The sequence below is a fragment of the Saccostrea echinata genome, unplaced genomic scaffold, assembly GCF_033153115.1.
Source record: "Saccostrea echinata isolate AGI-Se365-2 ecotype Australia unplaced genomic scaffold, CSIRO_AGI_Sech_v1 ptg000005l, whole genome shotgun sequence".
Lineage (NCBI taxonomy): Eukaryota > Metazoa > Mollusca > Bivalvia > Ostreida > Ostreidae > Saccostrea > Saccostrea echinata.
The window spans coordinates 16,675,679-16,702,002 of record NW_026889754.1 but is presented as its reverse complement, the minus strand read 5'-3'; the positions used below and the strand labels follow the sequence as shown (position 1 = coordinate 16,702,002).

The 26,324-nt window shown below is 32.8% G+C and overlaps 1 protein-coding gene across 1 annotated transcript in view; it reads left to right on the top strand.

The window, feature by feature from the left end:
- Positions 1 to 1,208: 1,208 nt before the first annotated feature.
- LOC133179724 (uncharacterized) overlaps positions 1,209 to 26,324 on the top strand; it is a 129,661-nt gene continuing 104,545 nt past the window's right edge. The window contains exons 1-3 of the mRNA XM_061314418.1: positions 1,209 to 1,248; positions 6,498 to 6,788; positions 7,537 to 7,818. Coding sequence (XP_061170402.1) covers positions 1,209 to 1,248; positions 6,498 to 6,788; positions 7,537 to 7,818 — 613 coding nt within the window. The remainder of the gene's footprint in view (positions 1,249 to 6,497; positions 6,789 to 7,536; positions 7,819 to 26,324) is intronic.

Below are 26,324 nucleotides of genomic sequence, written 5' to 3'. Positions count from 1 at the left end.
ACACTCAAAAAAGAGGTAAATACCAGGCATTACCAGGGTATATTGCACGGTGAAACTTCGGCTGCGCCACTTGATAAGACTTTCAACATGAATGCAAAAGTGTTTTGAAAAAGCTCTTTTATGAAGTTTTCTCTGCAGACTTGTGTTGAAGATCAGTTCACGTTAGCAACCCTGTGAATAATAGTTAAGCATCGATGGCATAGAATCTTTAAAAGGGAGCGGTGCAGATCAATAGCCTTCGCCATCTTTATGAAACTCTTCATCCATGAGAGTGAGAAATTTCAAGTCATCAACAAAAAGTCCAGTCTTGTTGTCAAATGGTGTTAGAAAGAATATGTTATCGCCATTTGCCTTGACTTTGATGCTGTTCTGACACTATGGGAATCTTTTGACGCTTTTGCAGTGAACTTTTTTTAAGTCACGGCATTTATTCAGTGTATGTACAGTGCTGTGCATTGGGACATGAGTTGCCAGAGTTCGTGTCGAAATTTCAGCTTAACGAGAAGTGACATTACACTGTACCAGTTGTTCTAGGTTTTCTGTCTGCAACCTGTGGGTTTGATAAGTCCTAGGTCATCACGCTTTTTACATATTTCAAGGATGAAATTGACTGAGAATGAAAATTGGGGATGTTGGAGATATTGGTAGCTTGGTAACTATTGGAAGAACTCCATAGAGAAGATGAAATAGCTAAGAAGAAGGGAACCCAGTGGATTAGCCATTTAAAAACGTTGGCGCTGGATTTGAAGCAATAAACATTTGCGGCACAGAATTTAGAGGGACATACACTGCTGAGGTTTGAAAGACAGGAAGTTTAAAGGTACTTGCAGGATTATAAAACTGATGGGTGGTTGTTATCGTGTTTGATGGATTCTGTTCAAAGCTTGGTTGGTTTTATTGAACATTGTCAATACCAGTAAATTGTGAATTATGGTTCATTAAATAAGCACTGGTCAATTGTTCTTTTGTAGAAACCGGATCGATTGATTGATTGTGTGTTGTTTTACGTCCCATTCGAGAATTTTTTACTCATATAGAGAAGTCACCATATACCGGTGAAGAACTTCAAATTTTGACCTTTACTCGGCACTCAGGGCCATTGGGCAGTGAGGGATCTTTATCGTGCCAACGCCTGCCGTGACACGGGGCCTCGTTTTTTAAGGCCTTATTCGAAAGACCCGCAACTTTCACTTCAAAATGCCAAGCACATGGCGGAGGAACAGTTGCTACCCATTTTTATCGACTTAGGTCAGTGGCGGCCAAAGTTCGAAGTCACGACCTCCCGATCACGGAGCGAGCGCTCTACCGACTGAGCTACCGTGAGCAGTCGTAGAAACCGGAAGATCTATTGTTGTTCTTCTGATAGTTATGCTTCTGCTGAGAGAATTTCCTCTTTTTTTGGCGAACAATGCTTATTTTTGTTTAAATTTGTGTCTTTTCTTTTAAAAGTTTGCACTCCTTTTAAATAAATTCTCGTTTGTGCTTTAGCTCTTCGAAGTCTGCTTTAAATTTATACATGAGATAATGTTTCTAGTAATAAAACATTTTGTAGTCAAACGTTCATTACTTGATTTTTTTTTCACTTTTGAATGGAGGGATTCTTCTCATTTTTTTAATTTTATTTTAGGCACAAGGTCAGGAAAAGGTCATTAGTTTTTTTTCCCTTGACATTAAAAATGAAATTTTAATGATGCCAATCATGAAATGCCTACTTCTATTTCAAAAGGCTAAATGTTTTTTTTTCTTTTTACATAAAGGATCTTACCATATAGGATTTATCTGAATATGCTCCTAAATTTAGATACCCCCGGTAACTAATTTAATTAAAATTGATATTGGCTAATCCGAATTTCTTCTTTTTTCTTAAATTGGGGGGATATTAGATCTTTATGTATGATTTAAATTTTTTTTTTGTTTATCTTCATTATTATAGTGAAGTATTCACATAAGATACAAGCTGATGTAAAAACAAAAAGTTTGACCGTTTAGTGCGAGAAAAAAATTTGAATTTTTGCATACATCTGTTCTTAGATTGGAAGCTTTTAAAAGCTCACAAGTTTGTAATTTGTTTAGAAAATCAAATTTATTTGACATAATTTAAACTGAAGTCCATAGTTATTAATTTCAGTCACTTCAGAAAATTTCTTTAAGTTTTTGATTGTGTAAAAATATATTTCGAAATTGATTGTTCGGTAGTTATTTTAAGAAGCATAAAGGGAGATATTTTCTTACACAGCTGTTCCGCCGAAAATAAAGTCCTTGCTGGATTTCAAATCCATATAACCATTTCATGTAAAGTTGTACAATCATGAAAATGAAATAAAAATATGATTGTTTTGGATCCATAACATCTAAATATTTAAGTCATATAAGCAAACTTAAATTTGAAAATTTCATTTAGTTAAAAACCAGTAAAGAATCCCTCCTTAAAATAAACATGTCAGTCTTTCCACATATTTCGACCTTCTTCAGTGTTTTGAGAATCAAGCTTTTTCTTATAGTCTTCTGAGAAAATGTGATGATCAGATATAACTCTAGTTAGTAATTAGGAGCTCTCTAGCAAAGAGAAGATTACCCTTAGCCATCAGCCAATGAGAATCGAGTATGCTAATAGGGAAAGTATAAAACTGCTGTCTTCTCAGAGCTGTAACACAGAGTCAGTAGGACAGTCGAGTGGAGAAGTCGAGCCGCTGAGGTAAACTTAGGATAAGTTAAGAAAACGATTAGACGTGACTGAACAATTCTTTCCTTCCCTATCTTACATTTAAGTTTATACATAGGTGAGCCAGCAGTTAAGACATATTTGAGACCATTATTAATAGACCTATGCGGACACAATTATAAACTGAGGCTTTGATTATTACCCCGTCCCATAGGTTTTTTGTTGTAAATAATTTCTCATTGTTAGGTCTCAGAAGCGATCTGAGCTTTCCCACGAATCCTTTTTTTTTTTTAGCACGAAACTCTTTCTAAATTGAGGAATAATGTTTTTCTAAATACATTTGATTATTTTTGTAATATCCGCTCGGTTACATGTCACAAAAATACAAAATTCTTTCAATTTTACTTTGAGTAAAGGTTTACTTCCCGTATTTTTCTGAATTCTCCTACACACGAGCCTAAAGTTACCAAAACATTCTCTACTTCGTTCAATGCTCTGTCCACTTTTCCCTAAAGTTTTTACACTGTTCATGAAACATGGTTTGATCTGTTTTTGTATTCATTTGAAGCAGAATTTATTCAAAAATTTCTGCTTGAGAAGAAGAAAACACCTACTTTGGACTTCATCTCGACATTTAGATATATCGACAACACATTATCAATTAATAGTAGTTGCTTCCATTCATATGTCGATTCGATACACCCCAGTGAACTTGAAATAATGGACCACAGAGTCATATTGGATATTTTACAAGAGAAAGACGTTTAGGCACTAAAAATACCTGATGTTTTAAGTTTCCAAGTACAGAAATAGCCATATCAGGACTGGTCAAGAAGGTCAACAGGAAGTCCGTAACATTGTAATTTACTCACACCAAAAAAAGTTAACAGAATCATAGTTACATGTATAATTAAGTTGTACCAATGATTTAACATGTACGTTTTCAACAATAATGATAATAAACAACACAGTAAGGATACTGAGGGATAATTGAGATGTGTCCGCTGAATTGTGACAGAAATGTACCTGAAAGGTCACTGAAATGTATTTGCCATGCAGTGACTAAATGACTTAAGGTCTCATCAGAAGGACCTGCAGCTTTCACTTCAAAGTGCCGAGCGCTTGGCGAAAGAACAGTTGCTAACTATTTTTTTATCGACTTCGCAGGTATGTTAAGGCAGTACCCAGATCATATTTCGGCGAATTTAGACTTTTTTCGTAAAATGTAACATTGATAAATCGGAAAAACCATAGATAAAACATTTACTATTATTATCCATTGTATAGACGTCATTGAGTCTTAGGCTGAAAGAAGCACTCAACTACGACGTCATCACGTGACGTCTATAAATAGAAAAATGCCTTAATGAAAAAGTGAAAAGTTCAACACTACCCCGGAGATAATTCATTTCTTTTAGTGAAAATAATGTAAAAACATCACTGGGCCATGAAAAGTGCTGCTAGAATCCTACTCTCCTGACACAGAAAAAAAATATTCCAAAGTTTTGCATGAAACCTTACCAAATTTTTTACATTTTATACATACGATCAAGGAATTTTGATCAATTCATGTTAACCACACGATTCTAGCAGCACTTTCCAAGTACTATAGAATACAAGCTTTCGATAAAAACAAAAATTATATTTCAAAGTATGCAGCGTAGTGTTGAACTTTTGCATCTTTGTTGTTATGGAACGACAGGGGAACGGCTGATCGGGATTTCAAAGCACTGACTATGTTCATTATAAGAAAACATGATAAGAATATATCAGCGTACCTGATTCTTAATCTTTAATTCCTTATGAATCACACATAACGTTCATGGTATATGCCTTAAAACTCCCATTTCATATATTTGTTTACATGAATTCTCATTTCACTCGGCAAATATTTGATCAATAGTTATGACGTCATGGGTTTGGTATTTAACCCCCGTGCTAAATAATTAGCTATTTATACCACCCAAAAACGACAAGATTTAGTTTATGTTATGTTTTGAATGATTCCATTCTTTTCTTGGACCTGAAATTAAACTTTAAAGATAGATATTAAGAAATCATTATTTCTATAGTTCACGTCATACAGCTTACTATGACGTCATATTGTGAAAGCAAGTAGGATATCTCTGGGTGTAGCCAAGTAACATACCCGCGTTAGGTCAGTCGAGGCCGTGATTCAAACACACGACCTTCCGATCATGGAGCGATCGCTCTACCGACTGAGCTACCGTGACGGAGAGAAGCCGTTGAAAGACCTTTTGAGTTTTAACTGAAAGGACTCATTCCTTCTTGTGTTTCTTTAAAATTTTAACAAATTATAACTACACAAACAAGGGATAGCCCCTCCTCTTTATAAACACCTCTACTCATGTTAGTGTGATTTAAATTCAAGACATGTGGTCCTGGTTGAACCATGTCATATGTTATAGGGTAGAACTCAGTTTTATAATTAAAATAAGCAGCAAACATGAAATTGCAATTGTGTGTTTCTTTTAATTATATGTACCATAAAGAAAATGTTTTTAAATCTTTCTAAAAGATTTTCATGATTTTAAAAAGCAGTGAATGGGTTAAAATCACATGCTCACCATAGTTAATCTGAATATTTAAACTTCATAAACACCCGCGATGGGTATGAACGGTGAGCAGGTGATGCTTATATACTTATTATATGATTTTAATATTAGACGGAATAGGATATAAATATTGTACCCCATCAACAAACAACGAAAACAAGATTGTAGTGTTCGCTGACTCGCAAAATAATTATCCATACCCTGACAATAGCCTGGTTTTAAATAATAAACTCAGCGTTTAATCAACAGATACTTACATAAATGATATTGCAATAGTAACATATTACTTACGCAGCGTTGACGTGTATGACATGCAATTTAGGGAAACAGAGTCATGGATTAACCTTTTTAATCATTAACATAAACGGTGAAACATTGATTTTTTTTTTTTTGAATTGGAAATTAAAATGCAAAGAAAGTATGTTTGAAAATAAACAAGTACTGATTATTTCAATAATGTTTTGAATTTACAGCCGCCTTTATCGATTCAAGTGATCAGAGTTTCCTCCAAGTATTAAAATGTTTGAAATTAACATATAAGAAAGATTATTTCTTATGTAGCTTGTAATACGAGATCTGATTGGTTAGAAAGCCAGGTGTAAATTTCCGTACACCCGGTTGGGGACAGGATATAAATAACGTGAAGTCACAATGCATAGTTTCTCTATCACAAAAAAGCAATTAACATGATGTCACGATGCATTGTATATCGTAATAGACATTGTCGATAGTTTGAAATACCAATGATTATCCTTGGGATTAGGAATAATATAATTTGAAATAATAATAAGAAATAAATTCGTTATCCAGCACCAATCCAAAGAATTTCAGGGGATTTAGCCCGGGTTGTATTCCATACGACCTTCGACCTTTTGCTCCAGGGTGTACGGAATAAAACTCGAGGTAAATCCCCGTACGCCTTTGATTGAACTTGGATAACTAATAACCTCCTATACTGTGTAAACCAGATGTCCGACAAACAACCTCCTTTAATTACACTCACTTATGTATGTCGATCAAAATTTTAAGATTTCCCAAAATAACCTTTGACATAAGGAGATAATGGAAAACACAAATATTTTTTTTTCTATCCCAAAGTAATCTGGGAGCGGGAAATACACGTGTAAAGTCAGCCAAAGTAGTTCGGCTGCCAAGTGCAAGTGAACTCCAGATTCTAGTGAAGCAGTTATCAAAAGAATCCTTTATCCAAACAGAATCAATTGTTTTATAGAAATGAAACGATTTTATTCTCTTCACAGATGGTCCAGAGAGTATAACAATAATTCCACAGCTGCCTGATGAGGGTTTAGATGTTCATGAAGGGAAAACATTTGGTCCGTATAACTGTTCAGCTGATTGTAATCCACCTTGTACCGTACAATGGAAGTACAAAAGTCCGTTAGGCGAATATAGAAATGCATCATCCATTGGCATATCTTCAACTCTATTACCACAGCAAACAGCAAACAGAGTCAATATGACATTGATTCGATGTATAGTTACTGGAAGTGAAGGTCGCTCTGTATCAAATATTAAGTTGAACGTTCAGTGTAAGTGGGTGATGCAATCATGTATTGAAAAGGAAAACATTACTACATTGTAAAGATACAGCTTAAAACCACCCCCATGGCCACTTTTCATCTGTTCTTTTAGTTCTTATAAAAAAAACATTATCATAACACTGATTACAATCACACATTTATAGCCTTAAGATACTAAATAATGTTTCATTTGATTCTTCATTTTACCTGATATATATAAAAATATGGCATATCCTATATGAATGTGAAATTATCTACTTTAAAACAAAATGTAAATATCTGGTATAAGATCATTGGAAAAATAATCTAAATTTAGCGTCTATTTTTAAACTTATGCAAGTATATGGTTATGACTCTTAGAACAATCGTTTAGAATCTAGATAAAAACATTTGGTATGTCATCTGCTGCATTATAACTGTCATATATGATTGCCAATTTGATGTGTCTAAAAAAGAAATTGTTTGGCTGTCTTTGACAGAAACAGTAAAATCATTTTGCATTTCATGTACTTATCTGCATTTGAAACTTTCAACATTAAAAAAAACTATAACACTCGGGAAAATGATATCTAAAGTTTATAGCAATCACGTATCTTTATGTCTTTGATCTATTGAGTTGATTTAATAATAAATTTTCTTTTCAAAATTAACCAAACACTGACTTGAACTATAATTCTTTAAAAAAGTAAGCTTACGGCTAAATTGTAAATCTTTTATTCGGTAACCACTTGATATTCATCGGACTCTTTTTTTTCAGATTTATTGGACTCAAGAGTATATATGAATGGCAAACCTAAAAATGCATTAACCATTAATGAAACAAATCCAGTTCATCTGTCGTGTTTTGTCGATGGAAATCCTACTCCAGAGGTCACCCTCCGCAGACTCACTGGGAACCAGATCCTTATGCACATTATAAATCATTGGTTAAACTACACATTAAACATGGCTCAGTGCTCTGACACAGGTACTTTCGAATGTGTCGGAAAATCCACTGAGTTTGGGAGAAGGAATCAGTCCTTCAGTGTTAATGTTCTCTGTACGTATATGTTGTTATAGAATATAGAAGTTTGCTAACACTAATTGCGTATCTATTGTCATTAATACAAACTTTTAATGTTTTTATAGATTTAATTAATTAGCGACATACTATGATGGCATTGTAGGTGAACCTCGCCTTGATGAATTCACTTTAGTGAAAAACATCTATGGATCAAAAAGTGGCCCGGATGTTAAAGTTGTTGTGAGTTTACCAGTTGTTGCGAATCCCCTCACATCTACATCAGGGTTTGTTTGGTTAGGACCGACATTTGAGTCTATATCGATTAAAGTCTCAGAAAGAGATAACGTTTTCTACAAACATTGGATCAACAGCACCATTCCTGTTCCTGATCGGAGATCTTTCGGAACCTACTCACTGAAATACAAAGGAAAAGTCTTCGCTGATATAACAATTCACGCCGAAGGTGGTATCTTTTTTAAAAGATCTAAACATCTAGATTATAAGTGTTAAATTTGATTAATAGGTTGTTCTTTTTGCTTTTTGTTGGATTTTTCTTGGAATTTTCATTACTTAACACCAATCAATTGACCATTTATACGCTTAATAATCGTGTAATGAAGAAAAATCCTTACAATACAAATCATTACAATATAATACACAAATTTCTTTAGCGCATTATAATATAGACACTCAAGTCAGTTAACATTAAAATATACATAAGCATACAAAATGGAGAAAAAACTACAGTAAAACTCGTTTAGTAGGAACACGGATATTCCGAATTCACGGATATAGCGAAGTTTTCTTGGAGCCCCAGCTTTATAAATTTAACGAATTCCTTATGCAGATATAACGAATTACGGATATAGCGAAGCAATTTCACAGGTCCAAGTGACTTCGTTATAAACAAGTTTTACTATACTTAAAAATACATATGCATGTGCTTAAAAATATAAGATAACTAAAAGACCTTATATATTAAAAGACCTTAAAATATTGCTAGTGTACTGTACATTGCGCAGAAATCACTAATAAAAAATCACAACTATCGAAACGTTTAAAATTAAAGAACCTGTACTTACAAGTAAAACACAAAAAAATCCTTAAAGACCTTATAACCAGTATAGTGCTTTTGTATATTCTAAGTAAATCACTAAAAATACAATATTTACACTCCGTCAAAAGCTAGTTCAAACAAGTGAGTTTTAACCTAATTTGTTTACACACTTTATTCTACAAGCACAAATGTACCTGTTCCTGATTGACAGCATCCACGACTGTGCCTGTTTTGACATCTCTAGAGTTTTACATCCAGGACTGTGATTAAAATCATCCACGACTGTAACTGTCTTTATAAAGAAATTATTTTGACTGAACCCTTACATGATTAACAAGATCGACGACTGTACTTGTGCCTGATAAAAACATCCATGACTGTACCTGTCTTGATAACTCCAGATATTTAACATCAATGACTGTACCTGAGTCTGATTGACAATATTCATAAGTCTACCTGTCTTGTATACAGAAGTTATTAACCATCCATGACTGTACCTGTGCTTGATTAACAACATTCATGACTGTACCTGTCTTGTTAAAAAAAAGAAGTTATGTTTGCTTCAAGACAGAACCTGTGTCAAATTAACAACATCCACGACTCTACCAGTCCTTAACAACATCCACGACTCTACCTGTCCTTAACAACATCCACGACTCTACCTGTCCTCTATAACAACATCCACGACGCTACCTGTCCTTAACAACATCCACGACTCTACCTGTCCTTTATACAGACTTTATTCTGTATCTCTGACTGAACCCGCGCCTGATGCACAACATCCACGACTGTACCTGTCTTGAGAATTCTAGATATTTTACAACCATGACTCTACATGAGCCTAATTGACAGCATCCACGACTGTACCTGTCTTGACAATTCTAAATATTTTACAGCCATGACTCTACATGAGCCTAATTGACAACATCCATGACTGTACCTGTCTTGTATATACAGTTATTCAACATCCACGGCTGTACCTGTCTTGTATATACAGTTATTCAACATCCACGGCTGTACCTGCTCCTTACAGTATCCATGATTGTATTTGCCTGTTTACATATGATAATCTTGATCTATGATTTCACCATTAAATTAAGTATATTTATTACATACAGTACCCGCATCGTTATTCTTTACAATTCTATCGTGTCCTATCGTGCGTTTATCCTATCGTATCGTGCGTGTATCCTGTCGTATCGTGCGTGTATCCTATCGTATCGTGTTTTCCGTTTATCAGGTTTTGCGTTTTCTATCGTGTTTTCCGTTTATCAGGTTTTGCGTTTATCGTGAAGATCGTTTATCAGGTTCTATCGTGCTACATCGTGTTTTGCGTTTATCGTGTGCATTCGGAAACCCTCGCTTTTTTATCTTTACCTTGAAAAGAAACACCCGAGATATCTCGAGTTCATCTTTCGTTTTGTTAATTTATTTAGGATTAATCTAACTGTTGAACAAAAAGAGAAATTAATACTCTAACTCTGGTATATTTTTTAAAGAAAATAAATAAATAAATAAACGTCAAGTACCGTCACCAAGCAGAGAGCATAAATCGAGAGTCAAATTCTATTTTTGTACATGAAATAATCGATCTACTATTTGAGTCATTCGTTATTTTTTTTTTTAAATTTGTCGATATGTAAGAAATATTTTTGTCAAAGATAGAAATATTATAATCCCTTTACACAGTCAGAGTCACAAAAGCGAGACCTTTGTTAACTTTGTTTTGATAATTATAGAAACATAAAACATTAGGTATGTGTGCAAAAAATAAATTATGAATAAAAAAATATCAGTATCTTTATTAAGGCTATCCTTTTTATCAATAACGGAAACATAAATTCTATGCGCGCAAGTTTTGTTGTTCCTTTGTATTATTATTTTTCTCTGATAAGTATATATTATAATATAGATGTTTGCCATTCATATTTAACTACTGAATTTAGAAGATGTAAAAAATAAATAAATAAACAAACAAAACCACACAAATTTTTATTATACATCTTACCTACTTCGGCGCGGAGATGAAGTAATATATACCGTAACTTAGTGACAGGTGGAAGCGCTCCCGTGACAAGAGAACTGACACCTACATGTACCTGCCTAATCAGTACACTGTCTTCTTGTCAAGTCAAGACCCCCCCCCCTTCCCCTACACGACCGGCCCATGTGTATTCAACGTAGACATACCTGAACTCTAGCTCTCACCTGGTGTCAAGTATTCACCTTGAACCCTACTGGGTTTCAATGAAATGCATCTACTTATTTTCTGGTTATTGTTCATAATTTTTATGAACAACACTTAATTAACAATTAAAGATTTTATACTAAGAAAATTGGTAAGTGTACACTTCCGTTACAGATTAAGAATTGAATAATTGAATCAAATAAAATATAGGAGAGGTTTGTCCTCCAAACTCCGTTGATTTAGTTCATTTGTATATTTTTAAGTAATTTTTATAGGTTTACAGTCATAAACATGATTGGTGTGATCAAATAAAAAAAATGCGCTTGCGGTACTTCTGGATCTTAGGGTTTTCTGTGTTGTCTGTCGTTGTTACATGTAAAGGCGTCTCAAAGACACATGGAAAAAAAATCGCCCGGTTCTGCGGTGATATACAAGACTGGTAAATACCTTGTATTTAATTTTATTCGTGTTTATCGATTGCGTATAATACGTGACTATATTGAAGAAGTCAATATATATATATTTTTTTGTGGCTTTTTGAATCGGATTTTTTTTTCGGGGGGGGGGGGGGGTTATGGACTCCCCCTTCCCCGCTGACTGTGCCTCAAATGGGGTTAAGACTTTCATAATTTACAAAGTTTTGTCTAATTTTGCCGATGTCGTCCTATATAAGATAAGTTTTGTAACAAATATTACAAAGTCTAATAGCAATAATTGACAATTATTCAATCCGAAAATCCACTTGTCAAATTGTGGAAAATTGATTTATTATTTACTTTTGTGTTTGTGTTCTAATATGTTGTAAACAAGTGTACGTAACCATTCAATGTTATTTAATACAAAGTTTAAGTACCCAATAAATATATTTATATACATTGTAAGCTTAGTTTACACGTATCTATAGTAGATACAGATTCTGTTATTGTAAATGCTTATAACACAAGCACGCTAAGAAAGCAATATCATTTCTTTGGGGGCGGCCGGGGGGAGGGGGTGGGGTCTAAAAAGAAATGTTTTGAAAAGCAAACAAAAATGGCTTAGGACATTATTATTGTCGATAGGCAATATTATATAAGCATTATATTACTACTGTATACTACACATGCTGGTACACTGTAACATTTTTTTTTTATTTATACGACTGCATGCTCCCTTCTAGCTTAATCTTACAGGCCTATAAAAATACCAAAATAAATACAAAAGAATGGAAATGCGATATTTTTTCGGATAATAGATGATGACAGATCTAGTGACGTTCATCAATTTTATTTAATTCGATTTTTTTCGCATGTCTCCTTCCTCATTTATACATATACAATGTATGTACTTGGAATGTACTTGGAATATGTAAATAATTTCTATGTGCACGGGATGTGTGTGACATATATATTTATATATAGGAGAGATTAATTATTCACAGTCCATGCACGGTCTGTCTCAATGCAACTAGCAATTTCAGCAATTTAAAAACGTAAAAAAATTAATTAATTTATATAAAATATAAATCAAATTCGTAAAAACTTGGAGGAGAAAGCATTAACCTTAAAATAATTATAACAATAACTTTTCAATCTCTCCCCCCCCCCCCCCACTAGTTTTTTTTTTTTTTTTTTTTGGTAAGATTTAAGTTATTAAATACAAACTATTAAAGGCGATTTTGGATACTTCGCAGACTTCTAGCAAAAGATATTGAATCCAAATATTTCATTTTTTTTTTACATGTTTTTCCGTAAAAATAATCAATGTTTGTTATGAATTTCATAAGGTTTTATTTGTTAAAATAATGAATATATTTATAGCATTTCGTGAATTTATTGCACTTGGGTGTAAAACGTCGCTTGTCTACGGAATCAAAATTCAAATTTAACAATTCGAAGGAATTTCGACATTTGTATAATTACACAAAAAAATCGCCTAATTTCCATCATAATTATTCTTAAAATAATTACAGTTTGAATTTAATGACGATCAATTTTATTGACAAAAACACTATATCTTTTACAAAGCATAATTACTTCAAATGTTTTATCATGATAAATTTAAAATGTTTTATCATTTCGATTTGCGGCTTTGTAAGTAATTAAAATTATCATACTATAGTATATCAAAAAGAAAACTTTTCGTCTTGTCAAAAAAACGTTTCGCATTTTGAAACAATCCTATCAGGTTTTGCGTTTATCCTATCGTGAAGATCGTTTATCAGGTCTATCGTGTTTTGCGTTTATCGTATTTTGCGTTTATCGTGTTTTGCGTTTATCGTGTTTTGCGTTTATCCTATCGTGCGTGTATCCTGTCCTATCGTGCGTGTATCCTATCGTATCGTGCGTTTATCCTATCGTATCGTGCGTGTATCCTATCGTATCGTGTATCCTGTAAAGAATAACGATGCGGGTACTGTATATATGATTGATACTTAAAAGATTTTAATATTCGACAAAAGAACACAAAATTCCCGGGGACACAATGGGAGGGCGTGGTACAAACCCAAGGCCCTCCATGATTCATAGTTTACTATGAAGGCAACAAAACAGGATTATACAGAGTGGTATTGGCACATCTTGAAGTATGGAGACCCATTGGAGGCCTTTGGTCCCCCCCCCTTTTTTATTTTTATTCCGGGAAATTTGTGTTCTTTTTTTAAATATTATAGTGATTTAAGTATCTATCATATATAAAATATGTAATACATGTACCTAATATGCGAAATAATCTTTAAGGGACATAAACCTCTACTGATTCGATCAATTAATCAATCATGATTTTCACCAGGTAACTGCAAATAAATTCCATGCATATTTTTTAATGTAGTGAGACTTTTATAGAAAGGCAATTTAAGTTGCAGAATTTTCTTTTTATTCTTTATGCCTTAAGGTAAATTTAACTATACCTCCTCGATATGTTCACTAAACCAGTTAGTTACCTTTTGGAGAAAACAGTTTTCCTTACAGTAGATTTATTTGAAATCAGAATTTCTTATTTACTTTCTTTTTTTCCTTCATATTTACATAAGAGGTATTTTTCATTCAAAAACAATCCCATCGTTGCACAAAATGTACGATCCTCTCCCATTCTGACCGTGATTGAATATTTTGTAGCTCATTAAAATATCGACCAATGCAAGTAAAGCATATTCGGATAATGAACTTTGATGCGACCTTTCAATACCTAATCGCAGTATACGAAACATTCATTGTATACTGTTGATGTCAATTGATGATTTCAATTGCGATGGAAACAAATATTGTCATTGGCTGAACATGACGTCACAATTTAGAGGCGTAAATATTCAAGATTACGACACTTATTTGATCAAGCAGCCACGGGTAGGAGAGAGCTATATGCGGAATTCGGACCGTGGCTTGAGACGATGAAACAATCCAGACTTTCCATCATATTAACTGGGTTGAACAATTGGGAAAATATTGCTCTAACATTCCGTCTTTGACATTAGTGTGCAGGTACAGTCATGGATGAACGGTACCAGCATTGACGAGTACAGCTGGATGCTAGCTGAAAGTCAGTGATGAAATATGACCTTCAAATCTGTGTCCCAGCCCTTTTAGATTTCTTAAAATATTTTATGTAAATTGACGAGTACAGTTGGATGCTAGCTGAAAGTCAGTGATGAAATATGACCTTCAAATCTGTGTCCCAGCCCTTTTTGGTTTCTTAAAATATTTTATGTAAATTGGTAAAGTATCTGTCACTCTATAAGGATTACAAAAGTTATCGCTCTTGCTACATCTGCTTAATTTTAACAGCAACTTCATATATAGCCTGTTAAGTGAATGTCGGAAGACGCAACCAATGGAATTGTTTCGCAGAAATATTGTGGGTGAGTCCTCACTTTCTTTTAGGACACCGGTAGCTTGAAACATGGGAAATTTGAAAGCGGTTTTTAATTCTTCTCCACCTCTCCACCTTCCTTTATCAAATGTGAAGTCATTTTCAATTTGATTTTTTGCAATTTCAGACCATAACGTCCAGGTGTAGATATTATGTAACCACTCACATCAGTAATTATTGTTATTAGTAATTTGCTTTTGAAATATCAGTTGGGTAAGTAATCGTGGGTAGGTAATAATTGTATGTCAATTTTGTAATAGGGTTATTGTTTCAAATAATTTATTGTGATCTACATCATTATACGTAATTTGAGTTAGGGTAAGTGGATAATTCTACTATAAGGGCAGAGTGCAATATAAGTTTTGTTTCTTTGTTAAGTATTAACATGTACCATATCGAGGTCTCAAGTGGTTTCAGGTCGTTTATGTAAATTGATGGAGGTAAATCATATTTAAAAATATGAATAGCATTATAAAAATATGAATAGCATTATAATATGCAGAGGATCTGTCGGATTCGAACATTATCAATTATTAACTAAGAAATGTAATCATTAGGCTTCCAAGTAATCCCTCCTTTGTACAGAAAACAAAAATTCTTTAAATTTAATGAAGAAAACTACGAATAAAAGACACCAAAGCAAAATAAGTTAATAGATGACACAATATTAACAAATCGACGCTAACAACCCAGTCATTTTGATTTCTTGTGGCTATAAAAAATTATAAGTAAAGGATATTACAAAATAGTTAGAACAAAGCAAAATAGTCCTTGGCACTTTGTTATTAGCGTGTTTTACTTAAATTTTGAAGAACACTGATCGAAGTTCAGGAAGGCGAACTCAGAAGTGATGTGTGATTGCCCATTAGTTCTAGTTAAGTGTCTCTATCTGTCAATCTCTGATTTTTTAACAATTAATTTCTTTCAACAGTTTTGATATAGCTCGGTAAGAAATGTGAGAATGAAAATATTTTGTTCTAAATATTTTTACCAAAGTTGCTTAAGATTCCGAATTTCAGCCTCTTCTAAAACAACACAGCAACGTTATTAAACGTATAAAAAATCCCGGGCTAACATAGCTAAGAGTGCTGGAGGGCAACAACAACGTAATAAAACATATATAAATAAAACTCTTTTTTATATCCAGCGTAAAAACGAAAATTTATTTTCTTTTCATCATATATTCCATATTAACGTTTCATAATTTTACGCATAAATACGTCATAGTTGTTCTGGTTTGATATTTTTAATTTTCGAAATGATAACGTTTAATCATTTACGACATGTTATGATAGATGAAGTCAGGAAAATGGCTTTAAATAACATATTCTGACGTATTAATCACATGTCCACTATTGTTTTATATTATATGAAAAAAAAATTTTTTAAAAACATCTGTAACGTATTTAAACGCAATTTTATGGTTGTTGTACGAAAACATGCAGCATATTTTTGCGTAATTTTCTCTGGAAAGAAGCAGATTCAGGATTAATTTCCATCCCCCCACTCTTTCTTCTTTTTTTGATAATAGCCATACTTATCTGTCACTGATCTTGTTATTCTCACTAATTTTCTAGGCTAGGCTGGTACTTTTCCGTCCTTCAAAGAATAACCATATTTGTGCATAAGAATTTCAGATTTGTTACACTAGTTTCCGCGTCGACATATTAATTCACTGCAATAATCTTTTGATTTGGTCGTTTATGTACCCAATATGCATGACTATAAGGATCATAAATATAAAATTTTTGAAATGGCACTTATGATCTAAGAATGGTAGTTCACAAATACTTAAGCTCATTTTCAATCATATCATACTCAAAGTAATATTTAAATACATTGAATTTGCTTAACGTATCTAACTGTGTTACAAAAGGATACAGATTTGAAAAAAAAAGATAAGCATAATTGTAATCAAAATGTTTTTGTTAATTATAACAGGCAGTTTTTCTAAATATTTGCAAAATATCGAGTTGGTAATTTTGAATCTAATTTTGAAAACATAAAACCATGTCTCTATCTGCACTTTTTATAATTAAATCATAAAATTTATATTGACATTAGTGTAAATTCTCAGGAAGAAGCATTTGATTTAAAAAAAAATGTTTTCTAAAATTCAGAAGGCATTATTGGAAATTAAGATTTTATGCATAATTTCAAGCCGTTCTGCAGTAAAACACCCTTGACTCAATCAACCTAGAATTTTCTATTTCACCTGTGGAATTTCCGACGGTCCGTGTTTTGTGCCCTGTTCATAGATTCTCATATCCAGGAAATCGCCCTTGGCTTTATGAACCCAGATTTATATCTGGTTCATGACTTTACTGCCATCGAAATAATGTTAATTTAGTCAACGGTTTTGGGGTTATATCAGCATGAACTGAAATATATTTAACAAAAAATATATTTCACTAATATGACAAATAAAATTTTACAGGTGTTAATACAGGTGTAAGTACAGATTATAGAGAAGCCTCTGCTCGGACGACCTGGATTATAGTTGGAGTCCTCATTGGTTTATCTGTTTTGTTGCTGACAAACTTTGGCATTTATAAGTTTGCTTCTCATCGAGGTAAATCTTTCTTCTTTTCTTTTCAATAGCTAGCCTTGTTTTAGAAATGCTCTTGAGTATCGAATCAATCTAGTTATAATGCAACAGTTATAAAATGCAATTGATAACATTGATAAGGGTATGTTGCTAAATAAATAAGGGAAGTTGACGATAGAAAAGTTAAAGTCATCACGTAAGTTTATTTGTTATGTTACCATTAACGTCTTTTTCTAGTAAAATATCCAAATGTGAAACAAATGTGTCAGACCCTTTGGTATCTCGTATTTTGAGGGATATATGTGTATAATATCAAAAAGAAAAAAAAAAGAAAATTCAAGTGAGCCTGACCTTTGACATTGACATAGTCATGGTTCAAGATCAGAAATAAATTGCATTTAGTACCATGTTTGTATAACTTACGTTTTCAAAGTTCTCTGTCTTAAATATATAAAAATAGGGCTAGTTTTCAGATCCTTTTTCACTTAATAGATTGAAAGCTTGAAGTTAGTTTAAGGTCTCTATGCTGTTTGATTTCTGAGTAGCAGCAATAGAAAGGGTTTTCGTGCAATGGGAATTCACTGCAAAATAGGTGAGAATTGTGAGCTTTGAAATACATGAAGAATTTGAAAATGATTTTAAAAGATCATTTGAAAGTAACAACAAGCTAAAACATTTGGTAAAAAGTGAAAGAAATGAAAAAGAAAAATAAGTATAAAATTATTTTCAATGTCAAAGGTTGAAGTCTCTATTACATTTGGTTCTATGTCTCTAAGAGTTATCTTTTCATAATTTTAAAACTTAACTGAAGTAACAAATCTTTACAGAGATGATAACTTCCGAAAAGGGTCAAAGAATCTTTTAGACTTAATATATTAAAAGTCTTCTAATATCAGATACATTGATGAAGGGTTGTTTTCTCTGACGGGTAACGTTTCTGAAGAGTAACGATGAGATGATTTAATTATCGCTGCAAGGAGTAATCCCATCATGATGGGTCAAAATTCAAAATACGCTAGTTAATTGCAAAATTCTTTCAAGTGGTCCAGTATCATGAACGCTTAATCTTTGGAAACAAAATAATCACAGCAGAAAAAAGATAAACAGAATAATTTTAAGAAAGCTTTCCATAGATAGGTTTAAAGACCTAATAAACAGTCAATTGTACATAAATTGAAAATACCTAATTAGTATATGCACATTAACTGAGATTTAAATGCTTTAAACGAATCCTTTGAAACAACCAGTCCTGAAAAATTGTACCCTAGTTGTGTCATAGAAAAAAGTTTGTTATAAAGAAGAATATATACTGTGAAATTGTTACATCTCCTTCAAAATACCTATAAAAATCTTGAGGTTCATGAGTTTATTCAGAATGGCAAGTCATAGAACTGGTCTTAATTCACTTTATTTTCCACTGATATATTTTTTATCAACACTTCTGTTAAGAAGAATATTCACATCACATATTTTTCTTATTTCAAAGGAATTAAAACAGACTCGATTCAACCACCTCAGCCATCTCACGATCTAAAAATCACGAATAAAGAATATGACGACGTTGATGACGTCACTGTAGAAGCACATGATCAGAATCCTTCTTCTCCGACATACGAAGACGTAACGGAGAACACTGAACAAATACAATCACCGACAGATTATCAGAATATCAGTGGACATCAAGATAATCAATATCAAGAGCTGAAGCCTGATCAAAATAGACTCTACTCGTCTCTTAAGCTTCATTGAATCGCTAAATAGACAGGCAACTCTTCCTGGTATTAATGACTATCATTTTCTAAAAAAATATTAGCAAGTTTACATATGATTTTTATCAAAGTTACATAATGAGTCAAAATCATGTGTTTATTTTAAGTAAGTTGTATCACAAAACAAAAAAAATTATGGGAAATATGAATATAGCGTTTTGGCATTTCAACTGCACTGTAAAGCAAGAAAAAAGCTGCAAAATATAAGTGCCGGAAAAAACAAATGTTGTATCTATCGCTTTGTTTTTATCGTCAATGTCCACAATGACAAAGTCACGCGTCCTTTATTTTTAGCGTGAAACTTGTAAACAACATTCAACTGGAGCAAGCAGAAGTGAGAAATAAGTTCTGATCACCTTTTTGATGATTGTATAAAAATTCTTGGTCATCTGACATTCTTATCTATGGAATTGAAACCATGGTAAATTCTTCAAATTTAAGCAAATGCGTAAAATAAAGAGGAAGAAGTGAAGCAATACTTTTGTGTTGGGTTAATTTTTCTCCATTAAAGTAGATTTTTTAGGTTTTGAAACCTAAAACTTTCAAAAACTGAACAAAATTTGCATGTGTCATGCATAAATTCTACTTTTGTCCATGTTTGCGTTTTTTCGTCACGATGTCACTTTAAATTCTACATGGCAAGGTTAGCCGAAATGATTTGCATTTTACTTAAAATAAGATTTGTTTGGAAAATCAGAAACATTAAAGTAAAATTTTAAAAGAGTGATGTAACCTCATTAATGTTGGGTTGATAACAAACTATGACTTTTGATTAGTTAAGAGATTCAATTCAGATTTCTAAGAAAGCCCAGATATTATCTGTCGTATCCTAACGTACACTGTAAATGCATAGCAGTTAAAAAAAATCATGATCCTCATCCGTTATGCATTATGAGATTCTCTTTTACATCTTTATTTACACCAGTAGTAACCATGTCTTTTTATTAAGCACTCCCATTATCATTTATGTTTACTTCTCAATTAGGTGTGATATCATGCGGGAATTTGTCTATAATTTAGTTATAATAGTATATATATATATATATATATATATATATATATATATATATATATATATATATATATATATATATATATATATATATGTACGTATTTTTTTTATTTGCTCATGCATATTTGTTAAATGGTTCGAGACTAAAACATAAAGAATAACATTGTTTCTCTTTTCATCATCGAGATCTTTTTTTTTTCTTTTTTTTTTTTTTGGGGGGGGGGGGTAAATAACTTCGAAGTGCAATATTTAATATCAAATTGTGTACATAATTATATATTTATGTAAATGAAAAAATATTCTGTCTGTTTTATATTCTAATTACATGCTTCAGTTAATCTAAATAATATGTGTGTGTACAAATTTAGAACAATCTTGGAATAGTTATGGAGAGAACCTGTAAAGATTCAAAGATTTTAGTACGATGTTGCATGTAATTCTATTCTTATTTTCAATAAACATTGATAAATTTAGAATAAATCTTTTAAACTATATTTATTATGTCTTTTATATTAATTAAGGATTGCCTCTAAAGCTAATATCGATTGAAAGGGAAAAAATCAGCTTTATGCATCTTTAAGATTTTGTACCATTTTTTAGTGATTGAATGATTACTGTGTTTTCCTCTTGAAATCAGGGAAATAATTGTATTTTTGTGTTGGCGATTGAATATACTCATTAAGTAAATATTAACACAGGCAAAGAAACAAAACTCCCAAAAAGTATATGTTGGTTTAAAATAACATTTCATATGTACAAAGATTACGACATAATATAGATTCATTGTGCATGTTGTTAGAACATGCAGCATAATTTCTCTATATTGACTTCATATTCAGAATGTTTTCAATGGTATCACTATAATTCAGTCATATGCACCTTTAGAACAATTCGTGTTTAAACAAATATTTTTTTCTTAGGTAAATGTAATACGAGCAGCTAACTGGGAAGGCATTAATCAAAGTTGATTAATTATCTCCCCTTACGTTTCAAGAGATACATGTAGGAATAGACTTAAGTTGTTAGAAGAGGAAAATGAGTGATTTCCAGTCAATTATACAAATAAAGACATTTTACGACCCTTTTATTTTATTTTTATTATTAATACTAATACGTTTGAAATTGTGTGTTTTGATCAGAACATGAAAAATTTCATTTTAATAGAATATTTATTTTGTAACTCGCTTTAGGCTATACTATGGGTTATCAAGAATTTAAATTTAAACTGCTTTACATATCAATGAAATTTTACACGTTTATTAAATCCCGTCTTTTCTATTTACAAAATTAATTATAAGACAAATGCTTTATCTTTAAATAAATTATGAATGTTTTCGTCAGCAGTGGTATTATTACGCGGCGCAGCCTCAAAATACAAAGTATTTCTTCCTTGAGTCAAAATTCAGGCAGATCATTTGATATGAACATTTGACACCCAATGTTTAGGATAATTCACTCATGTGATGTGAAAAAAATTGTCCCCTTAAATAACAATTATAACCTTATATTTTAGTTCTTTGTGATACATGTATTAACATAAATTCCATGGAGAATGTTAAAAATATACTACTGAACCACTGGGTCAGAAAAGCTAAAGCTTTTGTGGAAGCATCCTGGGGTAGTGTAGATTCAAAATTGTACAAATCATGACCCCCATGAGTAGGGCGGGGCTACAATAGGAAATCCAAGTTTTACATTGAATTGTGTAGAAAAAATATTTAAAAAAATTTCTTCTTAAGAACCACTGGGTCAGAAAAGCTGAAACTTATTTGGAAGCATCCTGGGGTAGTGTAAATCTATTCTTAATTATTCAAATCATGACCCCTAGGGGTATAGCGGGACCACAATAGGTGTTACAGGGGGAGGGGGGAATCAGGTGAAGAACAGCAAATTTAAAGATACTCAGGTGACCATTGTGGCCCATGGGCCTCTTTGTTGTAAAATGTTACATTGATAAATCGGAAAAGTCATGGATAAAACATTTACTATCAATATCCATTTTAAAGACTTGAATGAGTCTTCAATGAGTCTAAGGAAGCACTCCACCAGGACGTCATCATGTGACATCTATAAATAGAAAAAAAGATGCCTTAATGAAAAAGTGAAAAGTTCAACTCTATCCCGGGGATAATAAATTTCTATTTGTATAAAAAGTTATGTAAAATCATCTCTTGGCCATGAAAAGTGCTGCTAGAGCATACACCCCTACCATAGAAATAATTATATCACACTTTCGGATTAGACCTTTCCATTCTTTTTACATTTTGTACATAAGTTCGAAAAAAATTCATCAATTCCCATAAACACCCGATTCTAATAGCGCATTCCAAATACTATAGAATAAAAACTTTCGATATAATCAAAAATTATACTTTAAAGTATGCTGCGTAATGTTGAACTTTTGCATCTTTGTTGTTACGAACGACAGAGGAAAGGCTGATTGGGTTGTAAAACACTGCCTCCCATCTTGATATGAAGAAATTGTAAAATAAATCAGCATGCCTTATTTGTAAGCTTTAATTCCGCATGAATCCCACACGATATTCATGTTAAATGCTCCTAAACTCTGATTTCATATGTTTGTTAACCTGAATTCTTGTTCCGTTTCATTTTCACTCTGCAAATATTGATCAATAGTTATGACTTTATTGGTTTGGTACTTCACCCCATGACGAAAACATAGCTAATTATACCACCCCAGAAACGACAATATTTTGTTTATATTAAGATTTTGCATGATTCCAAATATAGATTTTAACACATTGTTATCTCAAAAGTTCACGTCATATTGAGTAAGTAGGTAGAATATCTCGATGTAGCCTTAACTTACCCGCGCCACCAGGACACCAGCAATTATCTTCCAAAAGATGCGTAAAATATAAGAGTTCTACAGCAATTTTAATCTAAAACAGTTTATGTATGAAAGTATGAATTTATTACAAATTTACTTATTCGTAGGAACATTTTAAAGTTGCTGGACTTAAATATTGTATCGACAGCTAGCAACTTTTGATTTACGTTACATTGTTATGAAAGAAGGGGCAAACGTCCTATAACTTTTCTCCACAAAGTATATATAAAGGTGTGTATTTCTATTTTAGAATTAGACGTTATTAAACTGATTCGAAAGGGAAAATACAACATTATCCCATCCAAATAAAATTTTTATCTCAATTAGTCTGGAGAAAAGATCTATAAATAAAAGATTGTTTTCCTGTTATGTTTTTATTCCAGTAGTAATATTAAATACTTAAAAGCAGGAAACTTGACGAGGAAAATTTAAATAATTCTTGACACAGCTCAGTTTTCAATGAAATCTCTTTTAATCTGATAGTTGAATGCAGGATATCCTTGATTATATAAATACTTATCAGAGTTGGAATTTTATTTTTCATCACTATTTTTTGGAAATTCAGAAAAAAAAGGAAGTTAACAATGTACCTTAGCAATGTGATTTTGATTCAATATGTAATATTTGTTACCAGTTTCAGCTTCTTTGCGCAGCTGTTTATGAGGGAAAATTATTTTAGAATATCAAATTAAACAGGCCTCAATATTGTAAAAAGATCAAAGAAATGGTTTGGTACCTTAATATTGTAGATATAGCCTCTTAGATTTCAAGATAGTCATGTCTGCTTCTATGTAGAATGTAATGAAAGAAGCGTGCTGAACAATTTTAAGGTTATCAAAGCAAATAGTAGTTATCATTTTCTATTAAATTATCCTTGATAGTAAAGTTTACTGCAGTTTATTTCAGGACTATACGTCATTTGATATTGAGTAACGTTGCAGAAATTTAACTCCGATATTGATCCAAATTTCATCTCAAACATTTTTGCTTTTTACTGAATTCATTGAATTTACCTTTTTTGGACTCAGTTTGGTCAAGGGTATTTAATTTCTGAACAAAATTCTCATTGACAAGATTTTGGCCAGATTGTCTATTTTAACTAAGGAAACCATGATCAATCGTGATATTATTGTATATCTGCTATTGCGTGTCCAACAGGTAAAAAATATAATCTAATACTTTTTTGTACATTTGTTGCTTCTGAAATGCATAATTTGCGTTCGCAGCACAGTTGAGGCTACAAAACAATGGGCGGGGCCTAATTTGTACTGAAAATGCTTACAGTGACATCACACAAAAAAGAAATCTCTTACAATACCAGAAAATAAAATAATTTACAATTTTAAACTGTGTAGATTTGGAGTAATGAACAACATCTAAACTTACCACTGCATTCATTTTTTTTTTTGAGTTATGTTCAAGACACTATGTACTTACGATATCGACAGATTGTTTTTATATAGTTTGCTATCATATTTCTCTAGTTTTTGTGTATATAAGAATACTTTCTGTTTTAAGATGTTTTCCTTACAGTCAATATCCACGATATCGTACCGATATCGAATCATGACTGTTCAAAGGTTATGATTTCCATCCTTAATATTGTGTTTTTAACACGTGATTTACTTAAAGACTATCGCTAATAAAGCTTTCCCTGTAGTGTCGATATCGTCGATATCGCTTCGATATCGAATCATGTTTGCTCAACCCTTGGTAAGTACCGTCCCTTTTACTGTGTGTGTTTGTCTATGTCTAAATAATTTACCTTACGAAGATTGTACTTGTTGTCGATATCGACGATATTGAATCGATATTGAATCATGATTGTTATAAACATAATACTATACCAGTTTTCACCCTAACTCAAAAACCTTACATTTAACCTAACTTAAGACAATATTTTCTGTATTTCTTCATGCCATACTTGAGCATTTGTACTTTCCGATTAATAAGATGACCCTTTTGTCGATATCGTCGATATTGACGACATCATGTCGATATCGAAACATGATTGTTAAAAGCATAATTACCAACTTTCATCCTAACACAGCACCTTTCTTTAAGCCTAACCCAAGACAATAACAACCCCAAACCCTTTGTATGTCATTCTTATATATTTTCATACTCATGGCAATAATGAATCAATATCTACATCGCTTGTGGCCTTGAAAAATAATGATTGATTGATTGTATGTTGTTTTACGTCCCATTGAGAATTTTTCACTCATATAAAGAGGTCATCATATACCGGTGAAGAGCTTCAATTTTTTACCTTCACTAGGCACTCAGGGCCATTGAGCAGTGAGGGATCTTTATCGTGCCAACGCTTGCCGTGACACGGGGCCTCGGTTTTTAAGGTCTCATGTCAAGGTAAGGTAAGGAGTAAAGGGGTGGAGAGTAAGGAGTAAGGGACTAAAGAGTACGGAGTAAGAGGAATAGAGAGTAAGGAGTAAGGGGAGTAAAGAGTAAGGAATGAGGGAGTTGATGGTAAGGAATAAGGGGATATAGAATAAGGAGTAATGAGAGTAGAGAGTAAGGAGTAGGGGGAGTAGAGGGTAGGGAGTTTAGGGGAGTAGAGAGTGAGGGGTAAGCGGAGTAGAAAATAGAGAGTAAGGGGGGTAGATAGTAGGGAGTAAGGGGAGCAGAGAGTAAGAAGTAAGGGTAGTCGAGAGTGGGGAGTAAGGGGAGTAAAGAGTAAGAAGTAAGGGGAGTAAAGAGTAGGGAGTAAGGGGAGTGGAGAGTGGGGTAAAGAGTAGAGAGTAAGGGGAGGGAGTGGAGAGTGGGGAGTAAGGGGAGTGGAGAGTAAGAAGTAGGGAGAGTAGAGATTAAGGGGATAGAGAGTAATGATTAAGGGGATAGAGAGTAAGAAGTAGGGGATAGAGAGTACGGGGTAAGCGGGGTAGAGAGTAATGAGTAAGGGAAGTAGAGAGTAAGGACTAAGGGGAATAGAGAGTAAGGCGTAAGGGATTCTTTGTGTGTCTACATTGTCTTGCGACGTGGTTGTAACTCTTAGCTTTCTCTACTGTGCTTCAGTGATCTCGTTTGGGTTTTCACTATTTTTCCCGCGTTTCTTTCTTGACTTTTGTTCACACTTGGAACATCCAGTTTAACATAGAACAAAGGGAAGATAGAACTATTCTAAGATTTTTCTTACCAATCACAGGATGAAAAGCCAGGTTTCCCAAATTTGGAAACCCGATGGAAACATATGGGAATCGTGACATCAGTAGTTTCCATATAGTTTCCATTTTATGGAAACCACATAGTGGTT